Source organism: Sylvia atricapilla, chromosome 9, assembly GCF_009819655.1.
Source record: "Sylvia atricapilla isolate bSylAtr1 chromosome 9, bSylAtr1.pri, whole genome shotgun sequence".
Classification (NCBI taxonomy): Eukaryota; Metazoa; Chordata; class Aves; order Passeriformes; family Sylviidae; genus Sylvia; species Sylvia atricapilla.
Window position 1 is genome coordinate 8,333,542 of NC_089148.1, and position 24,871 is coordinate 8,358,412.

The 24,871-nt window shown below is 54.3% G+C and overlaps 1 protein-coding gene across 1 annotated transcript; it reads left to right on the forward strand.

The window, feature by feature from the left end:
* The first annotated feature begins 652 nt into the window (after positions 1 to 652).
* BRINP2 (BMP/retinoic acid inducible neural specific 2) lies at positions 653 to 7,215 on the forward strand. Its single transcript, XM_066324714.1, has 7 exons — positions 653 to 954; positions 2,967 to 3,157; positions 3,313 to 3,503; positions 3,878 to 3,983; positions 4,338 to 4,574; positions 4,762 to 4,984; positions 5,326 to 7,215. Exons 1-7 carry the CDS (start codon positions 653 to 655, stop codon positions 6,440 to 6,442), a joined length of 2,367 nt encoding a protein of 788 aa, XP_066180811.1. The 3' UTR covers positions 6,443 to 7,215.
* Positions 7,216 to 24,871: the final 17,656 nt, after the last annotated feature.

The following is a 24,871-nucleotide window of genomic DNA, read 5'->3' on the forward strand; positions in this document are numbered from 1 at the left end:
CTGCCAGAAAAGCTCCATCTTTGCTTTGCACTCAAAACACTACTTCCATTAGCCTAGCCAGCCTTGGAGTGGACATCCAGCCAGCCAGCCAGTCAGTCACTAGCAGGACACGAAGAAAAGTCTAACATCAACCACACATGATCCAGTCCATACTTGGAGCAGCTCACTTTCCCAGTTCCCCATGATTATTACTTTAGCCCCACCTGAAATGAGTGTTACTCATGCTCGTGACATGTGTCCCCACAGTGCAGGGTGCAGAGGCAGCCCACCATCCCCACCACATGGGCACCCCACAGCAGCAAGCTTGGCTTGACAGGCTGATGTACAGCAGAGAAAAACGTAAAGAAAAAGCCAGAAATTCCTCCAACAGCCATGAGCCAGGATTTCGTTTAACTTCAGCACACCCAGCACCTCCAACCCCATAAACTCTTTATTTCCTGTGGCGTGACCAGTCCACGCCTGACGTGTGGCTCTCCCTGGAGCTTTCCCCTTGCCAGCATCCCAACAAGCATTCCAAATCTTGCAGTCGCTCCTGGTTTACATGCAGGGCGCTGTCCTCACGGGCTTCCCCCTCTTGGCGTTGCAGGACGGGGCAGTCCCGGCGGATCGCGGCGGGGTGAGAGAATGAAGAAGCCGGCCGGGCAGCAGCAGGATGGGGCGGCAGGACCTCCCACGTGCTGACGGGCCGCCGCCGATGCTCCCGTGGCCGCTGGCCCTGCTGGCCCTGAGCGCCTGCTGCCGCTGGGGAGTGGCGGGCGGGGCGGGCAGCGCCGTGCCCCAGGGCCATGCAGCCCCCGCGACCCCCTCCTCTTCCTCCTCATCCTCCTCTCCCTCCGTCCGGGCGCCCCTCGACTGGCTCCTCACCGACCGGGGGCCCTTCTACCGAGCGCAGGAGTACGTGGACTTCATGGAGCGCTACCGGCAGGGTTTCACCACCAGGTACAGGATCTACAGGTGAGAGGGGGCTGTGGGGTGGGGGGCTGTGGGCGCACGGCAGAGTGGAGGCAGAGCCTCTCTAATCCACATGAGCAGACCCCCATGTGCGGGAGGAGGCTGTCCATTGGGACAGACAGCAGGTGGGTGAGATGCTGCTTTTCCAGGGAGTGTAACAGCAGCCCCCCCCCCAGGATGCTCACGGTGTGGCCAGGCTGGGCTCCAGGCAGGATTTGCCCTAAGCTGGGAGGGATTTGGTGCACAGGTTCAGATGGAATCAGCCCTTATGGCAGGAGGCACAGAGCCCACTGGGCTGGATGGGTCTTGTGTTCTCCAGTCCCTTTGGACATCCTCCACCTACTGATCTCCTGCCCCAAGGTGGAAACTGGAGACAGCAGAAAGGGCAATGTGCGTGTGGTGTCCACCTCCCAGGCCCTTTGGACAAAGATGCTCTTTTGTCCTTTTGTCCTTTTTCCATGCACAAAGATGTTCAGTACCAAGTTACTGAACCTGCCTAGACTGGCAGTTCTCTGGGGCTGGGATGGGGCTGGGGTGCAACTGGGGCTCGAGAAAAGGCCCTCTGACTGGCCCCCTGGCATGGCCCCAGTGCCATGGACTGCTGCAGTGGGATGCCATATGCATGGGGGCCGAGGCCGGAGGGGATTTCTTGCCAGCAGAAAACCAGGTTTTGCGGCATTGGGATCCACTGGCCACAGCAACGGGGCACCCTGTGACAGCCTCTGTGGGAAACCCACTCCACTCCACAGCCTCCTAATTGGGGCTGTCACCTCTGGCTAATGAGCCCTTTTCTTTTCTGCTCCCCACGGGTGCTGAGCCCTGGGGACTTGCAGCAGCAGAGCAAAGCCTGACCAGGCCTCTGGGGAATGCTGAGGTAGGTGCCGGGATTGCAGCCTTGTTATGCAGCCCGGCACCCCCAGGGAGCTCCTCTCCTCTTTCCTGTGTGCTGACGCTGCCATGCTGAGGGACCTGCGTCCTCCAGGGATGCTGCTGGTGACGGTGGTGGGACAGGAAGGAGCAGCCAGAGGGACAGCAGCTGGCTGACGCCTCCCCAGAGGCAGGGAACCTGCTACCAGCCTTCAGGACTTGCTTTGCCTCTGGGATGGAAGGGGGGAAATCGGCACCCCAGCCCCAAGGGAGTGTGTGTGCAAGGGAAGAGGCAGCATCCCCCCTGAGGAGAGGAGCAACTCCTCCTCAGCTCTGATACTGGCCCCTGCATCCCATCTTCTGAGCCCAAAAGTCATGGTGGGAGGCAACCTGTCATCTGCCAAGCCCAGCAGCTGCTGCTTTGCACCCATCCACCCCTCCCTCCTCCTCCCTCTCCCTCTCTTCCCATCCAGCCGCGGCAAAACTGTTTGAAAGGCACTGCCTGGTTTCAATTAGAGCAAAAAGCCAAAGATTAGGCTGGAATTTGCTGCCAGTTGTTTAGGAGGCCATGGGGTTTTGGAGGCAGTGACAGGCTGGTGACAGGCAGTGGCAGATGCTCCCTAGGGCTGGGCAAGGCTGGGGGGGGCACATTCACAGCATCTGGGGCTCTGAGGGGCTCACCACCAACCCCACCACATCCCAACACCTCCAGCTTCCCACAAAATGCTGCTGATATTTAAAACTGTGATACCCCCTTGAATTTTCACTTGGATCTGTAGGCATAGGGCTGGAGGAGGAATGAGATCCAACCAGCCCAGTGGGCTGGAAAAGGGTCCAGCCCTGCCCTGGGCTGTGATTAATGCCTTCCGGAGGTGCTGGATTAATCAATATCAGGCATGTCTGCTGCTTGTAGCTCTTTATCACCATCAATGGCTTAGGGAGGGATGGTGCTTTTGTCCTGGCTGGATCCATAGCTGGCACGTGCACGCAGCAGGTCCTTCATTTCTGATGGGGAGGTCGGGATGATTCTAACCAGAGTTTTCCACCTGTCCTGAGCTGGAAACTGGGGACAGAAGGAAGGACAGCATGCATGTGCCACGGCCAGACTCACTTCACACCCTCTCCCCACTGCTGCTCTCCTCCCACAGAGAGTTTGCTCGTTGGAAGGTGAATAATTTGGCCTTGGAGAGGAAAGATTTCTTCAGCCTTCCACTTCCCCTGGCCCCCGAATTCATCCGCAACATCCGGCTGTTGGGGCGTCGGCCCAGCCCCCAGCAGATCACCGACAGCCTGATCAAAAAGTATGGGACACACTTCTTGCTGGCCGCCACGCTGGGAGGTGAGTGCTGGGGGTGCTCAGTGCTGCTCATCCCCCTTGCACAAGGACCGTGCAAAGGAGGGAGAGTGGGGAAAGAAACGCTGCAGGAGAAATACGGCTAAGAAAGGGAGTGGGGGAGCCCAGCAGCCTTCCAAAAGCATGGCGTGTCCCCCCAGGAGAGGAGTCCCTGACCATTTTTGTGGACAAGCGCAAGCTGAGCCGGAGGGCAGAGCCTGCGGGCGGCGCTGGGAACAGCTCGGGGGTCTCGCTGGAGACCCTGCACCAGCTGGCAGCCTCCTACTTCATCGACCGGGAGAGCACCCTGCGCCGGCTGCACCACATCCAGATCGCCACGGCCGCCATCAAGGTAGGCGAGCGGGCAAGGGAGGGACCAGCGCCGAGACAGGGCAGCCCCGGGCCGCGCCGGCGGCCCCTCGCAGCTGCCCAGACCCGAAACAGCGTCACCCGGAGAGGACAGGGCAGGGAAAATTAACACGGTCCCGTTATTTATGGGAAATTGGGCACGCTAATAAAGGCACATTTTTCAGCGGGCTGCAGGCAGGGCTGCCGCCTGTCAACTAGCTAATTAGGAGATAATTAGTTCTCCTCTCCGACCATCGCCCTACTATGAGGAGTGGGGCTTGGCCAGCAGGGTCAGGGATTATCTGCAGCACTCTCAGTGGGGTAGCGCACCCTGTGTCCCCTCCTGTATCCCTGACCACCTGTGTGTCCCTGCCTTAGGTGACAGAAACACGGACAGGGCCGCTTGGCTGCAGCAACTATGACAACCTGGACTCGGTGAGCTCTGTCCTGGTGCAGAGCCCTGAGAACAAAGTGCAGCTCCAAGGTAGGAGCGGGCTGGTGGGGATGTGGGTGTGGACAAGTGCTACCATGGGATGCTTGTGGGTGCACAGGGGGTTGCAGGGGAAGATGCTGGCATGAGATGCTGCTTCTAATTTCAGGGCTGAGGAGGAGAGGGGATGAAAATAATGAAAGCTGGGCGGGATGAGGTTGTTGCTTGTCTGCCAAGAGGAGCCAAGATCGATGCAGAGCCCAGACAAGCGGCTCCAGAGCAAATTGATATGATAATCGTGTGAGGGTGGGAGCCCAGGGAGGGGGGCGGCTCGTGCCCTCCCCACCAGGGGATGTTTGAGGGGCTCCACGCGGGCCCTGATGCTCTCGGGGCTGCCCCCTCTGGCAGGGCTGCAGACGGTGCTCCCCTCCTACCTGCGGGAGAGGTTTGTGTCGGCCGCTCTCAGCTACATCGCCTGTGGCTCTGCCGGGGAGCTGCTGTGCCGCCGGAGCGACTGCCGCTGCCAGTGCCAGCCCGCCTCCCCCCACTGCAACTGCCCCGAGGCCGACATCCAGGCGCTGGAGACCAGCCTGGCCCAGCTTGGGAGAGCCTGGGAGAGCCACCACAACCAGTTCGAGGAGTCAGGTGAGGCTGGGGAGACCCCACCAAACATCTCCTTGCCCTTGTGAGCAGCCCAGGCTGGGTGCTGGGTCTCCAGGGTGACCTTCTCACCATGAAGGCTTCAGAGCTCAGGTGGAGGGAGGTTGCTTTCGGCTCCACTTTCACTGCCTGCTCTCTGGGGTTTGCTGACACCATCTCCTTCTCCCTACAGAGGAGTTTCAGGCACTGGTGAAAAGGCTGCCCACGGACCGTTTCCTGAACAGGACAGCCATCTCCCACTTCTGGGCCATGGATCTGGATGTCCAGCATCGCTACCAACAGCTGGGCACCAGCCTGAAGTTGCTCTCCAGGAAAACCTACCGACTCATCCGACGGCTCTTCAACCTCAGCAAACGCTGCCACCGCCAGCCTCGCTTCAAGCTGCCGAAGGAGAGGTAGGGTGCCATGGCATCCCCTGCTGGGGACACTGCCCCGTGCCCCAAGGGTGGCTCAGAGACAGGGGCTACCTCCCTGTGGATGCAACTGGAGAAACTCTCACCTGGGAGGGACGCCCAGGGGTGAGCAGGCAGCAGGAGTGGCTGTGCCAGCTTGGAATGTAGCCCTGAGAGATCAGGTGCAAACCTGAAGGTAGAAAAATGGGGTTTGGTTCATGGGGGGGGCCACCAGCAGCGCAGAAAACAAACGCAAGGTGGGCAGCTCTTCCATTCTTAGGGAAAGTCAGTCACATCCCAAAAGATGCCACCTAAGCCTCTCTTCCGTGCTTCCTCTGCACCAGGTCCCTCCCTTTCTGGTGGAGCCGCGCACAGTCACTCCTGTACTGCAGCGAGACCACCGTGCCTGGGACCTTCCTGGAAGAAAGCCACAGCTGTACGTGTCCCTCCGAGCAGCCCTCCTGCCAGGGGTCCATACCGTGTGCCTTGGGCGAGGGGCCAGCCTGTGCCAGCTGTGACCAGGACAACAGCACCCGCTGCGGCACCTGCAACCACGGCTACGTGCTCGCTCAGGGCTTCTGCCGCCCTGAGGTGGCCGACTCGCTGGAGCACTACCTGGGGCTGGAGACCGACCTGCAGGACTTGGAGCTCAAGTACCTCCTGCAGAAACGGGACAGCCGCATCGAGGTGCACTCCATCTTCATCAGCAACGACATGCGCCTGGGGAGCTGGTTTGACCCCTCCTGGAGGAAGCGCATGCTCCTGACCCTGAAGAGCAACAAGTACAAGCCCGGGCTGGTTCACGTCATGTTGGCTCTCTCTCTGCAGATCTGCCTCACCAAGAACAGCACCCTGGAGCCCGTCATGGCCATCTATGTCAACCCCTTCGGGGGAAGCCACTCGGAGAGCTGGTTCATGCCTGTCAATGAGGGCAGCTTCCCAGACTGGGAAAGGACTACCGTAGATGCCTCTGCCCAGTGCCAAAACTGGACGATCACCTTGGGCAACAAGTGGAAGACCTTCTTTGAAACGGTCCACGTCTACTTGCGGAGCCGCATCAAGTCTCTGGATGACAGCTCCAATGAGACAATCTACTATGAACCCTTGGAGATGTCAGATCCCTCCAAGAACCTGGGGTACATGAAAATCAACAGCTTGCAAGTCTTTGGCTACAGCCTGCCCTTTGAGCCGGACGCTATCCGTGACCTGATCCTCCAGCTGGACTACCCCTACACCCAGGGCTCCCAGGACTCAGCCATGCTCCAGCTGCTGGAGATCAGGGACAGGGTGAACAGGCTTTCACCCCCTGGCAAAATCCGCCTCGACCTCTTCACCTGCTTGCTGCGGCACCGGCTCAAGCTGGCCAACAACGAGGTGGCGAGGATCCAGTCCTCCCTGAGAGCCTTCAGCTCCAAGCTGCCCAACACGCTGGAGCAGGAGACGGGCAAGCTGTGCAGCTAACGGCTCAGGCCTCGGTGCCAGGGGGCCAAGAGGAGAGATTTCCTGGGGAGGAGAGAGAAAGAACCACCCTAAAAATATAAATCAAGGCCTTACCTTAGTGCCAACTGCGTGCTTCCATGGTACACCCAGCAACTGGCCAAAGAGACACAGGGCTCAAGGAGATGGAGGATGCCAGTGGGACTAAGGAGGAGGGATGGCTCATACAGTGCAGACTGGCTTCGGGTGCAGGGACAGTGCCACTGTGGCCACCACAGAGGTGGCTGTAGAGGTGTGCCAATGGCCCAGGGGCTTGTGGCTTGGCCAGAGGCAGCTGCTGGTCCCACCAGAGCAGGTGCATAACCCACAGTAAGGATCCCCCAGTGGCAGCCTCCTTGCCACCCCAACTTTTGTAGTCTTTTTAAGAGGTTTCTACTGGCACCTTTGCCTTTGCATCCCCCATGATCCATCCTGCAGCCGTACCCTTGCACACGGTGCTGGTGGGGGTCCACAGCACAGGCCCTGGAGACCTGGCAGGTCTGGAGACCTGGCTCCCCCTCTCCATGAGCACCTCGTGTCTGCTGCAGTGCTGAGGCACTGTCTCGCCCCTTGCCTGGGAAGGACCTGGCACCTGCTCCAGGGACACCACCATCACAGAGACCTCTGGGCCACGATTCCCTAAAAAAAAAAGAAAACCAACGGCAACAACAACAACAAAAAAAAACCTAATGCAAAAGAAAGAAAATGAAAATGTTTTATTTATGTATTTATTTATTTGGTTTGTTTGAGACAGGTTTTTTTAAGCCTATTCATTTGGGGAGTGTCATTTCTTGTCAGTGGCTCCAGCCAAGAGACATCTTAGTAAAATGTATCTGTTTAATATATTTTTTAAAAAACGCCTTTTTTGAGCAAAAGAGCAACCAAAACCAACAGAGATTAAAAAAAGAAAAAAAAAAAAAGAACAACAAAAAAAAACCCAACCAACTAACAGAACAGTTACTGTCATCCCTAGCCCTGGCTTTTCCCATGCTGTGTGGCTCCCCTCCCTGCCTTCCTCCCAGTGCTGCTGCTGTACTTGGTGCCTGACAGGAATATCAAGCAGTGGAGCTGCCCGGCTGTCAGATGGGAACGCCGGGTACCCAGACAAGCAGAGCTCACTGCTCCAGTGGCTGCCCTCATTCCTTGGCTGAGGATGAGCCAGAGAGAGGAAGGAGCCAACCTTCCAACCGCAGCATCCCTGAGGCAGGACATGAGGACAGAGGGGATGGTGCAGGGGAAAGGAGAGGGGTGGGAAAAGTGTCTTCAGCATGCAGATCTGAGGCTGCTTTCTAATCCACAGCTGGCAAAACTTGTCTGCTTGGATGCTGCAAAAGGCGGTGGGAAGCCAAACTCATCCATCCTGCTTCTGTCACCCACCTCTCCTCCATCCTCGGGCTGGGCAGATAAAGAGATAAGCGTGAGGAAAATAACACCAGGAGAGAGAAAGAGACAGACAAGAGGAAAATAAAATGGGGATAGATAAACTATACTTGCTATTTATATTCCCTGTCTAATCTATCAATCAGGCTGGCTATTGTGGTTATAGCAGCCCTCAATCTGTCACCTAGACTTCTATTTTCTACACATCTGTCTTCCTTTGCCCATCTCTCCTCTCTCCCAGTCCTAAAGGGAAAAAAAAAAAAAATCAGGCAGTTAAAGAAGCCAGGAGGAAATGGGAAGTCAAAGCCATCCTCTGGGCTCCCCAGGCAAAGCTGGCAGACATCAGCCTGGGGATGGGGAGGGCATAGGCATGAAGGCCAGCAGTGCTCCTGAGCAGGCAGGGCTGCTGGGAGGATTCTCAGCTAGTGAAATTATTTTGGCTTCCGCTGTACATTTCCCATCTCATCACTTCTTGGTTGTCCAGAGAAGCTGTGGCTGCCCCATTCCTGGAAGTGTCTGAAGCCAGGTTGGATGAGGCTTGGAGGAATTTGGTCTACTGGAAGGTGTCCCTGCCTGTGGAAGGTTACAACAAGATGAGCTTTAAGGTGTCTTCTAACCCAAGCCATGCTGGGGTTCTCCCAGTCATCACGTGGGCCATGTGTCAGGCTATCATTCCTCAACTCCATCCCATCTCCTCTAGACAGAGCATTTCCTGCCATGTTTTTTGGTGTCTTGAACCAGTCCCACATCCTAAACCCACCTGAACATGAATGCAAGGGCTGTTGGGATGACTGGCAACACCTCAAGGAACCCATCAAGGGATGGACCCTGGATTTCTCTGGCTTTGTGTAGGCTCCAGATGGAGGCTGGTGATGCCCTAACAGCCCCATGTGTGAGGAGAGAGGTGGTTGAAGGCCATTTATTTTTAATTTCATGTAAAAAATAAAAAGTTGGGAGTAGGGGGAGGCAGGCAGCTGGAAGGACGAGCCATCAGCTCTTTGCATCCTCAGCAGTTGCCCCTGGGGCTGCACTCTCCTCTCTCCACAGTCCCCAGCAAGATCCATAATCTATTCCCAAAAGCACCAAGTGTGCCCCAAATTGCCAATTCCCACTAGGAATGAGGCTGTGCATGGCATTCCAAGGCTGGCAGCTGGCACAGCCCTGTCTAAGCAAAAAGCATCCCACTGGGAAGCACAGGGACAGGCAAACGAGGCCTTGGTCATCCAACCCCAAGCCCATGGGGCTGCACCCCCTCTTTAACTCAGTCACAGAGAAACAGAGTTGGTCCCTTGAATTTGGCTGCTAAAATGCTGTATTGTGGGAGAAAACTGCTGCCACCTTTTTTGGGGATGTGTGTGAGTTAAAGGAAGAGCAGCAGCAACAGCAGCAGCGTGCCCTGGGAGGTGACTGCCAGGCTGTGTGGGAATCTCAGGTGGAAGCAGCCAGGTCCTCCCATCCCTGCTCAGCAATTAAGGCGCTCCGTGGAGGTGATTAAAAGGACGAGGTTAATAACTGGAGGTCAGTGTTTGATTACCTTGCAGTGCTTTCCCCTGCACAGAACAGTGCTGATGGCAGGAGGGCTGGCTGGAGAGCTGCTGCTGCACAGCACCAGCAGGATCTGGCCTCAGGATGGAAATAGCCAGTGTGCCACTCTGAACCAGGGGTTCAGCATCAAACCCATTAGGTTCTAACAACTGGTGTGTTTGGGGTTGTCCTTTCCTACGCTCTGTGTTTATACGAGATTCTCTGCAGTATAAAAGCCAGAAAATGGCATTTAAATAACAAGCTGAGCTCCTCACTCACTTGACTGCAGACACTCTGGTTCCCTCCAGACACGTTTGTTTAGCAGCTCTGCCGGGGAAAAGGAGGCCAGGGAAAGGCCAGGATGTTTCACTCCAGCCCAGGCAGCAGGATGGGGTTACCTGCACAGCTGTCCCAGGGCAGAGAGAGCTCATGGCCCCCAGGTTGGGGCTGATCCTAACTCCATCTCCCACCCTGAGACAGCCAGTAATGGGCTGAGCAAACAGCCCACAGCTCCACCTATGTAACCTACACCCTTTCTGCCTCCTGTCTTCGCCCTTTTTCCACAGCACTGGCTGAGCCTGCAGCCCTGGGGTGCCATGAGGTGGGGCCTTCAGCCTCCTGGCCCAAGGGCATCTCCACATCAGGCTGGCCCCAAACACCAAGGACAGTTTTTCCAAGAAGTGCCAGCATGGAGTGAGGTTGTGAGGCTAAGCCTGCAATTCTTACTCCAGCCTGCCTCAGTTTACCCCTTGTGGCTCCCAGCTAACACTGTGTCAGAAGAACGAGGATGCATAGGAATTAAAACATCCCAGAGGAAGAGGGAGGGCTGGGAGGGTTCCAGATAACACGCTTCCCTGGCAGAAACCCTTTTGCTTTGCATGCAAACAGCACACTGGTGCAGATGTTGCTTTTAATCCCTCCCCATGGTCTCTTGGTTTGGGCTGCGGGATGGGCAAGAAGTGAGAACGAGACGTTTGGCTTGGCAGGAGGCTTCACACTGAGCATTTTGCCCAGGGCTCCTGTGGCTGTGTTAGCCACGCAGAACCACCAGGCAGCTGCCAGCAGATCTGCTCTGTGTTTCACAGTGTTTCTGGGGGAGGCAGGAGATGCCAAGCTGCCTGTGCCCCTCTCTGGCCCAGCACAGGGCTGTTCTGGCTCCTTTATAGCTCAGTTTAATCACGGGTACCAGAGATGCTCCTGGGCACACACGGGATCACCTCTCACTCTCCCAGCTGACCCAGCAGATGGCAGGATGTGATCCCCGGGAAACTGGCATCCCCAAGTCAGGCAGCACCGTGGCCTAGAGCTGTTCTGCCAACACAAGCCCGTGGAAACTGGTCATCATCCTCTTCACATCCTGGCTTATGGGTTGGTGGGGTTTGCCACCAGCTCCCCTTGCTTCCCCTGCCTCTCCAAAGCCCAGTGACATCTGCATAGCCAAGAGGCAAACCAAAGCCTCGCCAGCTCTTTTTTAGCCTCATCTTTTTGTTTTTCCTCCCTCTTCTCCTGACAAGCTCAGAAGTGCAGTCAAGGTGGCAAATTAGCACCAGAGCCTCGTTAATTGGCAGGCAGGAGCCTTCTCCTGCTGTTTGGGCTGTCATCAGCTGCTTCGGCACATTTTCAGCTTCTCTCTCTTTCAGTGTTATCCCTCCTCGCCAATGGTGGGCTGTTTTTCCTCCCTGCTATCTCTTTCAAAGCCATCCAGGGCTCTCATCCCCCCCATGCCATGGCTCCCTGGTGTTTTCTCTCCAGGGATGATTTACAGGGCCTGTGGTAAATGGCCACTTCTTAAGGAGAATGAGGGGAAAATTGCATCCTGGAATGGTGGTGACCTCAGCTTCTTCCTCCCTCTTCCTCATCAGCCTCCTGCCACAGTCTCTGAAGGAGACAGGAGAATCAGCACAGAGTGGGGAAGAGGGAGGTTCCTGCAAGCCCAGGCATGGAGATGTCCCAGCCACCCTCCTGTGTCCCCACTAGGAGCTCAGTGAGAACCTGGGATGACTCAAGCTGGTGGGGACCTCAGGAAGCCCCAGTCCCAGTTCCTCAGCTCCCTTCTTCTGTCCCCACCAATTTGTCTTTCAGCAGAGATCAGAAAGTATAACCTCAGCCACCCAACCCAGCCTGCACCAGCCCTTGGCCTCCTTGAGTGCCCTCAGCTGCTCCCAGCTCTTCAGGAGAAGCTGGAGACCTCTGTAGACACCATCAAATAAAGTCCCTTCACTGCATCTCATTCTGCAAGTGGAAAAATTTGCAGAGGACCAGCGATGATGATGGCAAATGGCTTTCTCCTCCCTGAGCTCATGGCTGGGAGCTGCTGCTGCCAGCAGCAATATCCCCATCCATTAAATATGGGTATCCTGCCCTGGGATGTCACCACAGCCCGTGTAAATCAGCAGGGCTGGAGCCAGGGACACAGCTGATCCACAGGCAGGAGCCTGGCTGGAGGATTTACCTCATCCACTGGACCCTGACCCCTGCCTGGGATGGAGCTCCCCTGGGACCCTCAGAGCTGTCCTCAGGACAGTGCTCCCACAGGATGTCTGGGCTGTGCTCCTGGAACAAGGGTTGGGATGGTCAAATTTTGGTGGGACAATCGGGTGAGATTTGGAGGGGACTTTCCTGTAGGGTGGAATAAAACCCCCAAAAACTCTGCAAGACAGACCTTCTGCTCCTACTGCATATGCCAGGAGTGGAGACTGACTGGATGTGAAAAAAAAAAAAAAAACAAAAAAAAAAAAAAAAAAAAAGGAGAAAAAATCAGTCAAATTATTTCAAAAAGTGTTCTCCCAGCCTACAGGCATCCTCTTCTCTGTACATAAACCCTCCTGGGATATGCAAACCCTCCCAGCCCATCTGCCTCAAAAATCAGCAGTGGTTGCTACATCAGTTACCACCATCCAGCTTTTCCCTTAAACTGATTCCCTGCAATGGTTCCTCACCTTTTCCTTGCCCCTGGTGGTATTGATCCACTCAGGAAGATGGGAATTGAAGGAAATAAAGGGTCTATTTCTCCACCTGTAGCTCATTTTATCGCTGGGAGAGCCCATGCCACGAGGATTTATCTCCCAGCTTGTTTTCCCAAGCTAGTTTCTATGGTTGTTTCAGCAACATAACAGTAAAAAATTTGTGGCACATAAACCACCCCAAATAGCGTCCAGGGATGTGAAATCCTATAAATCCCAGGAGGCTTCTGGGAGAAGAGTGTTGTTTGGATCGGGCCTGCTCCATTCAAGTCATCTCCTTACTGGCCATACATCAGGGGACTCTTCCAAAGCCCAGGAAACTCTGCTGAAAAGAGATTTCTTCTCTCCTGAGACTTGGCAGTGGTGTTGGGAGCAATGCTCTCAGAAAGGCTCCTGGGGGAACAGAATCAGTGATTACCCAAATTAGTTTCTAATAGCTTTTATCTCCTAATTTCTACTTTGTCAAGTGCTAAAATCCATTAATAATCAAGAGACCATGTGGAAAAACATTTAACATCCCGGCTGCCAAGAGTTCCCACCCTGTCACTCTCCAACACAGTTACAGAAGAGGAGGAAAAAAAATTAAATATTATTTTTTAATCTTAAATCCAACTCTCCAGTTAAACTGTCTCCTGCTTTTGCTGATCAGCAGGATAATGGGACAAGTCTGTGTATGGAGCAGTAGGTCCTGCACCTCCCAGCTAACTCCTCTCCTGCCCTTGCTGGACAAATGTTCCCCACGTGCCTGGTCCCTGTGTTTGTTCCTTCTCAGAGGGGCCCAAAAGTTGGTGGCCAAGGTTTGTATCATCCTTGATCCAGCCTGTACCTGGTGCTTCCTACCCAAATGCAGGCAGGATGCTGCCTCCCATGGGATAGGCATGTCCACACAGTTCTCCACGGGTTGAGGTTGGGGTGGACCATTTCCACCCCAGGGCTGGTTCCTTCCATTCTCCAGTACCTCTGCCAAAACACTGCAGCCCTTCATTCCACCCCCAGCCCCTTCAAACCTCTCAGCTTTATCCATTCCTTATTTTGGCCTTGCAGAGCTGACCTTAGCCCTCCAGCCACGGCTCTCCCTGCTCAGGTGGAAATCCACCCCACAGCTCTCCTTGCCCAGGTGGAAGCCCACCCCTGCCTCGTTTCAGTTTGCATCATCACCGCTCTCCTAATCACCTGTTTGAACAGTTTAATGGGCTTCTAATAAAATACTGCATTTCTGAAGCTCCCTGTGATGGAATAATTCCCCCAGGCATCCCCAGAGGGATGCACACAACTGCTGTGTGTGCATCCCACAGCATCGCCCGTGGCTTTCCCTCTGGGTCTGGGCTGCTTCCCCAGCAGCAGCACCCTGGAGAGAGGAGGGAAATACAGCCCTGCATCCGACTCTGAGGTTGTTGCCTGAGCAACAGCAGAGGTGAGCACAGGGATCCAGGAGGCACAGCCAGAGGTGAGCTTTGGTCATGATTGCCAGAGGGTTCCAGGCACTCTGTGGGAAGAAAATTGGGAGCGAGGAAGGAATTGGGATGTTGCTGCATGAATAGATGGCTGTGGGACATGCTGTGGGAGGATAGGGGAGACACGGGAAGGCTGAGCAGGTCAGTTCCTGCAGCATCCCACATCCCAAATGTGTGGCTGTGGGGTGGTGCTGGGGGGCACAATCCCAGTACCAGGATGGATAAGGGACAACCTCGTTTAAAGAGCAGTTTTCCAACGTCCCTTGGCCTTACCACATTTCTCCTTCCTCTCTTGCCAAGAGGATGGTGACCTGAAGGAGGAGGTTACTATGCTTTTCTTTGCAGCTTAACGATTGCTCAGAGGCAGAATCAAGAGTGATGGACCCAGTACAGCAAACCCAGTATCCCCACAGAACCAGTAAGTCCTCATTTCCACCTGACTGGACATCCACCGGCCTGCCCAAGGCCTGATGGGCACATGCAGACCCTGTCCTGAGCCCCTACGCCCCAGGCAGCCCAGATTCAGGTGTTGGCCTCACAGAGGTGAGCAGATTGCAGTGGCACCGTCACCACCTTGGGGCTGGACCCCTGCCAGCCAGGACCTGGACTTTGTTAGGACATCAGTCCCTTAGTGACCCTCCTGGTAAAGGCTGGGACATCACTTCCACCATGAACATTCATCCCCTCCTGCTTTCTTTCCAGCTCTCAGCAAGGCTCAGCGTCTGGTTATGGATTTATTTGTGTTTTGCTGTTGGCTCACACATCATTAAAGAACCGCTGTGATGTTGGCTCAGGACCTGCAGGCTCTGGGCACTCCTGAGCCACCCACTGACAGCTGCAGTGTGGTCACAGCCATACATGGGCTTAATGGATATGGGCTCCACCATGGAAATACCTCTGGGGCATCCCTAGGGATGTGCAGCATCACCCAGGAGCAAACCCCTGTGCAGGCTTTCTTACAAAGTGGTGAATTGCACATCATCTAATCACGAGGTGATGGGACCCCAATGCTTTCTAGGGTTTTGCTCCTAGCCAAGAGAGATTTAGTTGCTGAGGGTGGGGTGTAGTAAGGTCACAAACTGAAATATATCCAGACACATACAGTACATAAAACTACAGTCTGTTTCCCCTCTAATTGGTAATAAATGTAAATGTTTAGTTATGCCTGGTTTGGGAGCTATGAAAAACACATCTGGCTGGCTGGTTTTCCTGCCTGCCATCTGTAGCTGAAAGGAAAAGCGAGAGGTGCATGTGTGAGCACCTGAGGAAGGCAGCAGCAGCAAAGAGGGAGTGGGAGCAGGAGAGAGGAGGAGGCTTGCTGGAGCAGGTTGGTGTCAGAGGGTGGTCTCTGGCCAGAGCTTTTCCCTGCTCATGGGACTTCCAGGTTTTGCATCTCTGCTCGGTTCTTGCTCCTCTCCCAGGTAATGCAACCCACAAAGGAATGGCCCATGCCTTCCAGAGTGGCTGACACAGAACTCCCTGGCACTGATGGGGGAAACAAAGCCAGATAGCCCCAGGAGGCCTCCTCCTGGCCATTCATTACCAGTAAGCAGAAGCTCTGATCTGATCAAACCTTGAGCATCCCTTCATGCCACACAAGGCCCTTACAGCTAAAGCAGCCAGGCCATGCTGGCAGGGAAGGGAGGCTTTGTCCCCCTGCTCCTGTCCCAGAGCCATCTTAGGTCCGTAACACCTGACCTGCAGCACCATCCCCACCAGTTAAAGCCTGGGAGAAAAAAACACTGACCCAAAGAAGAAAATGCATTCCCTTTTCAGCTCTAAAACTTTCTCAGTGCCAGGTCCCCAGGGCTGGGGAAGTTTGGAGAGCTGAAAAAGCTAATGAGTACAGAAAACCAGGTCTGCTACAGAATTAAGCACAGGGGGAAGTGTGGATTTTCCCCCTCCACTGCACCTGGTTTCCTGCCCTTTCCCAGAAGCTGCTCCCCAGCCTCACAGCAATGCCATCATCACCATTCCTTGCTGGACCCGCACCTGCCCCATCCCAGCTGGAGTTCTGGCACCCAGCAGCCTTCCTCCTCCTCCTCCTCTGCCCGCCTGGTTCACTCTTATTCTGACAGCACCGCCTCTTACTTTGAAGCAGGCTTTTCTTGGAGAAGCAGCTCTGCTTCCCAGACCGTCCCCAAAGAGCCTGCGAGTACTCGCTCTCCCCCGTCCCTCCTCCTGCCTTGATCAAGGCTGAAGGCTGAAATCCAAGTGCATTGATCAAAGCAGCTTCTTCGGGCGAGATTCGCTGGCGAGGAAAAGCAACAGTTGAGGAGCTGCTCCAAGGGGCCAGGGGATCCTTGTCAGGAAGAAGATGGTAGTGGTGGGAAGGGGGCGAGAAGGGCTTCACAGCACCCAGGTTTTCACTGCCCAGTGAGATTGCAGGCTGTCACAGGAGAGAGGGGTGCTGCCTGCTCCCAAGGCGTTTGGGATTGAGCAGCAGCCAGATATCCCACTTCTGAGCTCTCACAGGGAAAGATGCAACTTCACATATGGCTGGGACAGAGATGAATAACGCCTGAGCACGGTGTGCTCTGTCCAAGGTCTTTTGTCTGGAGACAGAAGCCCCCCATTCCTCGGGGCCAGCCTTAAAGCAGCTTAGACTCCACAAAGTGCCTTGAAGAGCAGTGGGCTGGCAGGCCCAGCCAGCAGCCCCTGGTTCGGTGCCGAGCCGTGGGGCCGGGTGCCAGGTGCTCGTGCCAAGGTGAAAGCAGAGAGATCAGGCAGCCAGATGGCATCCTCCCACAAAAACAGCCACAGGACACAGAGCAGCTCATCTCCATCGAGGGCTGAAGCCAGCCCGATGTGGCCGGTGGCTGCCCTGGGGAGGGTGTCCCAGGAGGGGAAGGGGGCAGCAGGAGCAGGGTTAAAGCCCTGTGTAACTCAGCCAAAACCATCTGCAGTCCCCACCAAAACACACACCCTTCAAAACACCGGGACAGGCCCTCCTGAGAGGTCACACTGGCCCCCAGTTACTGGGAACACCCACCTTTGTCACTGCTGCCAAGCTTGCAGACAGCTGGGGACACACTACCTCACTCCCTGGTGGAGTCAATCCCCACTAGCTCCAGCTCTCAGAGCTCCAGGTCTCCAAGGTCAGGCCGTCAGCAGGTGCAACTCCAGGAGATTTACACCAGCCACGAGGCCCATCCATCTGTGGGAAAGGGTCAGATATGGCTGGTGTGGGAGGGAAAGCCAGCAGGGACATTGGCACGCTGCTCCTGGCAGCCTCCAAGCCGCTGCAGCAGCTGCCTTTGAGCACTTTTCATCTAATTCAATGAAAATGAGATGTTCAAGTGAATGAAGATAATTTAATAATGAATAGCTCCAACTTATCGGAGAAGCTCTCCATCCCTGCCTGACAGTCGCTGCCTCTAAGTGCAGTTTAATAAGGGAATCACCATCACTCAGCCCTGTGGTAGCAAATCAACATTTTTGTTACTCAGGGAAAAGGCTCTGCACTTTCCTAAAGGGTGAAGCTATTTCTCAGGGAGCCTAAAGTCTGTTGGGCTTTAAAAGAAAAATGAGGGAAGGGAAAAAAAAAAAAAAAAAAAAAAAAGGCAGAGGAAAATAATGAACCAGCAAAGCAGACCATCTTCAGAGGCAAAATGTAATTAAAAATAAAAGCCAGCTTGAAGAAGGCAGTAAGTCATCACAAGCAGCAGCCAGCACTGCAAGTGAAAGCGACGCTGGCAAAGCCTGTGAGCAGGGACACAGGGGGTCCTGGGGCTGCCCTGAGCTGGAGCAGTGTCTCAGGAAGACATTTTAATCCACCAGGGTGCTGCTTTTTCCAGCCAGGACTAAGATGTCTCTGCCCCCCGCCGTCCTCCCCGGCTGCCTCCATGGCTGGGGCAGGGCTGCATCGCCCAGCTGTTGCAGCCCAGCCACCCTGTGCCAGCTATGGGGTTATGCTCCCAGCCTCCAACACTGCGGAGAAGTGCTGCCAGTCATCTCCACCCAAAATCACTCTGTACAGCAAAACCAGGAAATGCCCACGGAACGTCTTGAGGGAAGATGGATGGCACTGGGAAGCATCCCTGCAATGATAACGGGACTACACAGAGCTCTCACCAGCCAGGCAGGCAGCCTTGAGTCCTCATCCCGCTGCCCCACAGCAGGCAGCCTTCATCCATGGCGGGGAAATTCCAGCAGCGAGTTGTTTCCTCAAGGCAGGGATGTGCATCCTCCCCAGTATCGATCCCGGCAGGCAGGGCCCGCACCCCGCCCGGCGCTGCTGCTCCCGCGCGGGCAGAGGGAGGTGTTGAGGCGGGGGATGCCAGGCCCTGCGGATTCCTGCTGACACCTGCCAGTGCTGAGTGCTTAATTATTAATTGCATTTCCAGTAGCAATTGTTGCTCGTGCCGATGGAGTTGGACTAGACATCACAAGCAATTAGCAGACCCCGCGCTGGCGCTGGGCCGGTACCTGCTTAGCGCTCCGCTCACGTCCTCCGCGGGCTGCGGCGCCGGGAAGGAGGAACCGTTTCCATCTCTTCTCACAGCTTCCACACGCCCAGTGTGTGCATGGTGGGCACGGGCAGCGGTGCTGCCACAGCCAGGGGCCAGCCCTGCCATTGTCCCCTCCTGCAGCCGTGCCGAGGAGGACACGTGGGACATCGGCTGCTGCGCGTCCGTGTGTCACCGATGGCCATCCCTTGGAGGCACCGGATCTCCTGGGCAAGCAAAGCCATGAGCAGGAGAGGCGGAAGCCATGGCAGAGCATCCAGCCCCAAACGCAGTCCAAGCAGAGCGATCTCGGGGCCAACCTCACCTCTGCCACAGCTCAGGTGTTCAATCAAATTAATTTTTATCATAACCAAAGCGACTGGCCAGTGGAGTCCAAGCAGGCTTCTCCTACTCACTGAAACCATTTCATAGCTCAATTTTGGGAGCTTATTTTCCACTTCATTGAGTGCCATGTTACTGCAAATGAATATATTCCTTGGTTGGTGTGATGGAAAATACAGCTGTAAATGCTTTCTGCTTCATTTGGGTAAAGAGCTCCAGATAGGACTAAGTATAAAGAGAATTTAAATGCTCGACTTCATTAAAAAAGTTGTTTCCCATTCTCTTTCTTCCTGAAAATACAAGGCGGCTAGCGGAGAGAGCAAAAGAAGGCTTTAAATTTACATCAGTGTCATGCTAACCCAGATCACTCCCCACCCGTGACTGATGGCACACGTCTGCCAGGAGCTCCAGTTCTGGAGGTTCAGAGGAGTGAGGAGATGAAGGCAGAGGACGGGATGCCCGGTCCTGATGCCCAGGGTCATGCCATGCCCATCGGTTTACCTCTGTGGCTACCTCTGTGATTCCTTTCAGGCAGTTGTAGAGAGCAATATGGTGCCTGCTGAGCCTCCTTTTCTCCAGGGTAACCACACCCAGCTCCCTCAGCCGCAAAGATTGTGCTCCAAGCCCCTGTCCAGCTCTCTTGCCCTCCTCTGAACATGTTCCAGCACCTCAAAACCTTTCTTGTAGCAAGAGACTCAAAACAACACAGGATTTGAGGTGCCTCAGCAGTGCCAAGTACAGGAATGAAGTACCTCTTCCCACAGCCGTAAGTCCTCCTGGCTTGTTGTCCTCCCTGGCTCCCTCTCCCAGCTACCCAGCAGACTGGCAGACTCCATGGTATCCCCTTAGGCCAAAGCAGGGAGAGGATCCTCCTGCTCCAGCTGGGACTGGCAAAGTCACTGAGAGCAATCCCATGTCATGCAAATTCTGAACAGATTTCTCTCCTGGAAGGGCTGCTGCAGCCCAGGGAGACACCTCAACAGGTCTTGGGAATCTTGAGCCCTTCAAATCCCACTGGGCCAGGATGTCAGGCTGTGCTTTGCTCTTACTCAAGACCAGCAAAGTGAAGTGACACTTTCATCTCTGCTAAATCCAATTTTAACCCAGGAGGAAACACATTCTAGGTTGCCAGGGTTTACCCAGAAACAGGTCATCTCAGCAGGGCTGTGGCAGAGCAGGTGGGATGAGTGACAGGCAGCGGGATTACAGCTGACTGCAGGATAAACAGAGTTCACTTACATCACAAAACAACCACCTATTGCATGTTTGCTAAATTTCAAACTGCAACTTCTTACCTCCCAGGTATTTATGTGGAATTGGTGGCAATGAGTTCCATGTAAGATTCATAGAAATAACTGAAGTTAATCCAGCCTTCCATTTGAGTGCAAAAGCCAGGAGCAAAGTGACATCTGTGGCTCTCTTACCACTAACAAGTTGCTTCTCATAGACTGGTCAAACCAAATGGACCCAGGTCCAACAACACCATGGAGAGTAAGAAGGAGCCACAACAGCCTCATGTCAGACTTTTCCCCTCCATTTCTCCTCCTCTGATCATGAAATTCATCACTCTGTTTTCCAGCAGAACTTCAGGCACTTTATGAAGGTATTAAATGGCACCAGTTCAATCTCCAAAGCGTGGGGACAACCCTGATGTGCAAGGGCAGGACAGGGAACCTCCCACCCATCATCCAACCCCAGAGAGTGACTGTCTTGGTCACTGCAAGACATTGGCACTGAATCCCATGTGGCCTGGAGAGTCCCTGACCAGCCAGGCACCCTCACATTATCCAGCTGGAATTATCCCACCACCCACTATGCCACAACCTTCCCTTGCATCTGCCACCTCTTCCATAGCTAGCGGCAGGAGTGAACAAGTACCCAAAAGTACCCAAAATCTGGATGAAGCACAACGTGGTATAATTATCACCTTAATGGCATTTCAAGACTATCACTACCGGCTGGAAGTAAAACTTCAGCTGAGTGAGTTTAATAAGCATATCTAATGTAATATTTGCAGGGAAAGTCAGGCTGGCTTTAGGAAGGATTACGGTAGCTTTGCAGCTTTGTGTAGCTTTACATGGGATATTTCACATGCAACAGATAAAGCAGGATGAGCCCATGATAGCTGCAAACCCCGATGGCAGCAGCAGCCTGTAATGCTCCCTAGCCTCTCCTGTTAAGTAGATTACATGCTCAGAGACCAGGTGGCACTGGGTTCTTGCTCTGGTTGCCTCCACGATGGTGGCAGCCAGCAGGGTCCCCATCCTCTTGGTCACAGCCAGACTCTGTGTCATCCCCCAGGCAGGGAGCAGAAACCTGCTGAAGGCATTGCATCGTTCTCCAGCAGTCCACAGCAGGCTCCAGACCTGCAGATCCACCTCCTTGAAGGTTCTCCCTCATCTTTGCCCACTCTCTGGATGGGAACAGATCCCAGAGGGAGCTGGGACTGGCTTAACTGAGCTCTGGGTGCACCAGCTCCACACGGTGTGGTGAATCCATATGCCCTCCCCACCTGATGCCTTCTCCAGCCCAGGAGCCTCCACCAGCTCTGACTTGGTGGCTGTGCCCCCAGAAAAAACCAGGCACCTCAAGCCTTGTGCTTCCCTCCAGTGTGAATTTGTGCCAAGGGACCAGTAGGCAAGGAGTTACCAGGGATTTTCAGCTGACTCTCACACCCACAGGGACAGAAATCACAGGGAAGGCAGGAGATTCCAACAGCTCAAGGGATCTGCTGTTCATGTCCAAGCCCTGAAACACCCAGCCACAGGGTACCAGGAAGTGAGGGGTTTATTCAGAGACCTTCCTAAGCCTAACAGATATCCAAAATTATTCTTTATGAAGGATTAAAGCTCCAGAAAGGAGCTTTTCAAGCCTCAAGTTCCAGTGTGGTTATCCAAAGCAGAAGGTGCCTGTCAGCACCTGAGAGCCCAGACTGCCCTGGGGCCAGCCAGGCCTTAGGTAATATCCTATATAAAGCTCCTGGCTCCACGTGCTGCCCCGGAGAGCTCCTTGGAAATGCTGCCTTACTGCCTTGAGATGCATCAGCTTCTGCTCAGCTTCGAACCACTGGGTCACCTTGTTGTTAATTAATGCACCGCTAAAATTATGTTTGGGGGCTACTAAGGTTTATTGGGTAGAAAATTATTTCAAATACAGAGAGCAGGCAGTAAAGACTGGAAATATGTTTTCAAGTATAAAGCTAATTGCTACAGGGAATCCCTCTGGGATCCATTTGGAGCCCTTGCTTTTTTATTTCCTCCCTCCGTTAACGACCTGGCCAAGGTTTGTAGAACAGCACATGCACAAGTGATTGCTGGTGGTGTGGGGCCCTGCACGTGGAGAGCTGGCATGGGGGGAATCCACAAGTCTCCACAGTGGTCCTCAGCCATGGGGCCTGTCTCAGCACAGCAGGGCAGCCTGGCAACCAGAGATGGTGGAATTGTTAATGTTGGGAAAGAACTTTAAGCCCTGTCAAACCCACCAAGTGCCCCTCCACCGTTTTTTGAACACTTCCAAGAATGGTGACTCACCCCATTGCTGCTCCAACGCTCAACCATTCTTTCAGTGAACGAATTTTTTTCCAATATCCAATCTAAACCTTCCCTGGAGCAACTTGAAGAGATCTCCTTTTGTCCTGTCACTTGTTACCATGGTGGCAACCTTGCTGGATCCAGCTCTGCTCTCAGCTGTAGAGCAACTTGTCATCATTCTGTTGTCTAGATGAGTTCTGTGAAACCACAGGAGAACCCCTGTGTTGTCCCACCCTCCTTCTGGAGAGGAGCCCCAAAAAAGGGGTCTGATGCTCCCAGGAAAGCCTCATGCAAGTCCCACCAGTGTTGGCAACTGCACTTGAAGTAATTATGAAGCAAAGCTGTCCAGATGCAGCCTTGAAAGTGAGACTGGCCTAAGGCCAGACCTGTGACCAAAGGACTTTGCTTCAACATCCCAGAGATGCCAAAGCATCTGTTTTTTTCTGAGAAAAGATGTCCTGTCTGATATCCTGCAGACCTCCACCCATCCCAGCATGAAGAAGTGAGTCCCCATTTCCAGGAAGGGGTCCACTCCTCACAGGTGTATGCAAAATAAAATAAAAGTGCAGTAACTTCCCAAGGCTCAGCCACAAGTGAATCAGGAAGAGCCAAGAGGGGTTACCTTGCTGGGCATCTCATGTGGGTGCTGAGAGGCAGGGGCTCCCTGGCTCCCAAACCCCAAGGCCAGGCCCTGCTGCCCTGCCCAGGCGGGGACACCACACACTGCTGCCTGGAGCAGCATTCACACAAGCCTAAGTGCTTTTCTGGACCACAGCCCAAGTGAACTGAGGGGGCTTGAGTGGCACAGATGGCATTTTTCTTCTTTCTTTTTGTTTTTGGTTGGTTTTGGTATTTTGGTTTGTTGTTTTTTTTTCCCCTCCTGATGGTGCCCTCTGAAATGTGAGTGCACAGTGGTGACCCAGACAGGTGCCTGACCTGGACACACGCAGAACAGTTTTATTCATAAAACCATCTTGTTCCCCACTCAGTTTGGTCATGGGGAACACACTGAACTTCCTTACTTGCTATGTTCAGCCACTACTTTGCTCTATTTAATTCTGCTTCCTGGAAGAAGCAGAATTCTCCCTCTAACTGCTCCTTCCTCCGGCACCTCTGAGGCACACAAGGTTCTAACAGAAGTTCCAACATCAGGATGCTGCTCCTGGTCTGGACTTGGAGGGCCTGGACAGCAGCAAGGTCACCATAAGCCAGGCAGGGCAGGCTGGAATCACTCAGAAATTGGGATTTGCTGGTGCTCCCTCTTCCCGTAAGGGAAGCAGCTGCCCTGGGACCATGACTGCAGCCAGAAGTGCTGTGGAGGAGATGCTCCATCTCCCATTGAGATGGCCAGCACAGAGAAATGAAAGTGGTGCCATGCTGCCCAAAAGCACCCACTCACTAGAACTTCCCCTTCCAGAAAATAATAACAGAAAAATCCAATTCACAGCCAAAAACGACCCCTTTTTTTCTTTAAAAAAAAAAAAAAAAAAAAAAGGCACTATTTGTGGTGAAGGAGGCTGTGTCCAGCAATCATGGCCAGGCTCTGGCTGTCATTCCTGACTCAATCCCTGCTGTAACTGGGATACAAAACCAAATAATTTCATCACCACCAGGATTTTATTTCACTTCCCGCTCCTATGGCTGTCTCTCCTGCCTGGACCAAAGGCTTGTGAATAGGAACTGGCTCTCCCTAAGAGAACCTCCTATTGCTGGTGTGGCCAGCCTCCACTTGGGTTATCCTGTGCAGGGCCAGGAGCTGGACTCAGTGATCCTTACGGGTCCCTTCCAACTCAGGATATTCTGTGATTCTATGACTGTGGCAGTGATGCTTCTGTCATTAGCAGCCAAGTGAGGCAGCACAGACATTTGGAACACAGTTCCAAGACATCTTCCTCTGCTGCAGCCCATGTTAGGCAGCGCCGTGCCCAGTCGGCATCACCTCACCGTGCAATTAGCGTGGGGTCATGAACCTCTCCTTTAAGCGTGCCCTGAGCAGGAGCTGGCGCTGCACAGGCTCCCCGATCCCGCTGTTCAAACAGCTCGGTCTCTGCCTCGGCAGCAGGAGCACGTCAGCTCCAGTGCTACAGAAACAAGGCGCTTTGAAATGCAGATCCTGCCCCGCTTTGTTCCCGCATCTTTGTAGGTGTCGGATTTACAGCGCCCTCGCACCTTGATCGCTGGCCTTACAGCGAGGCGCCCTGCCCCGGCCGTGTGTGATGAACCCTCGTTAGCGCTCGGCACCACGCAAACCCCAGGAGCCTTTCGCCTCCCTCGGCTGATGCTCAGGCAGGGAGATGTGCTCAGAGCCCCGGGTCAGCAGCAGCCGGACGCATCAGAGGATGCTTCTCAAGTTCAAGTCCTCGGTTCAGAAAGCTGCTCAGAGGAGCAGCAGTTCACGTGTCTATCCTGGTGCCATCGCAGGGGAGATCACGAAATGAGAGAAAATTACTGCTCACGAACCAGCAGCTGGAGATATCAGCCCCCCTCAGGGCACGGGCAATCCTTTCACAACGGGAGGCCACATCCAGACAGCTTCAGATGGAGATGGATTTGGGATCCCTGTGATGCTGATCACCTCCCCCAGACGCAGGTGTCTGCCCCAGCCTGTCTCCCCTGTCCTCGACCAGCGAGCTCAAGCTGCCAAGGGGAATGTGGCTCGCAGTCTGCTGGCAGACGCTCCATCCTTTTCAATTACGTGCAGTCCAATTCCCATCATGAGGAGGGGAGCCAGGAGGAAATGCCACTGAAGTCAGTGGAGTCACGCTGCAGTCTG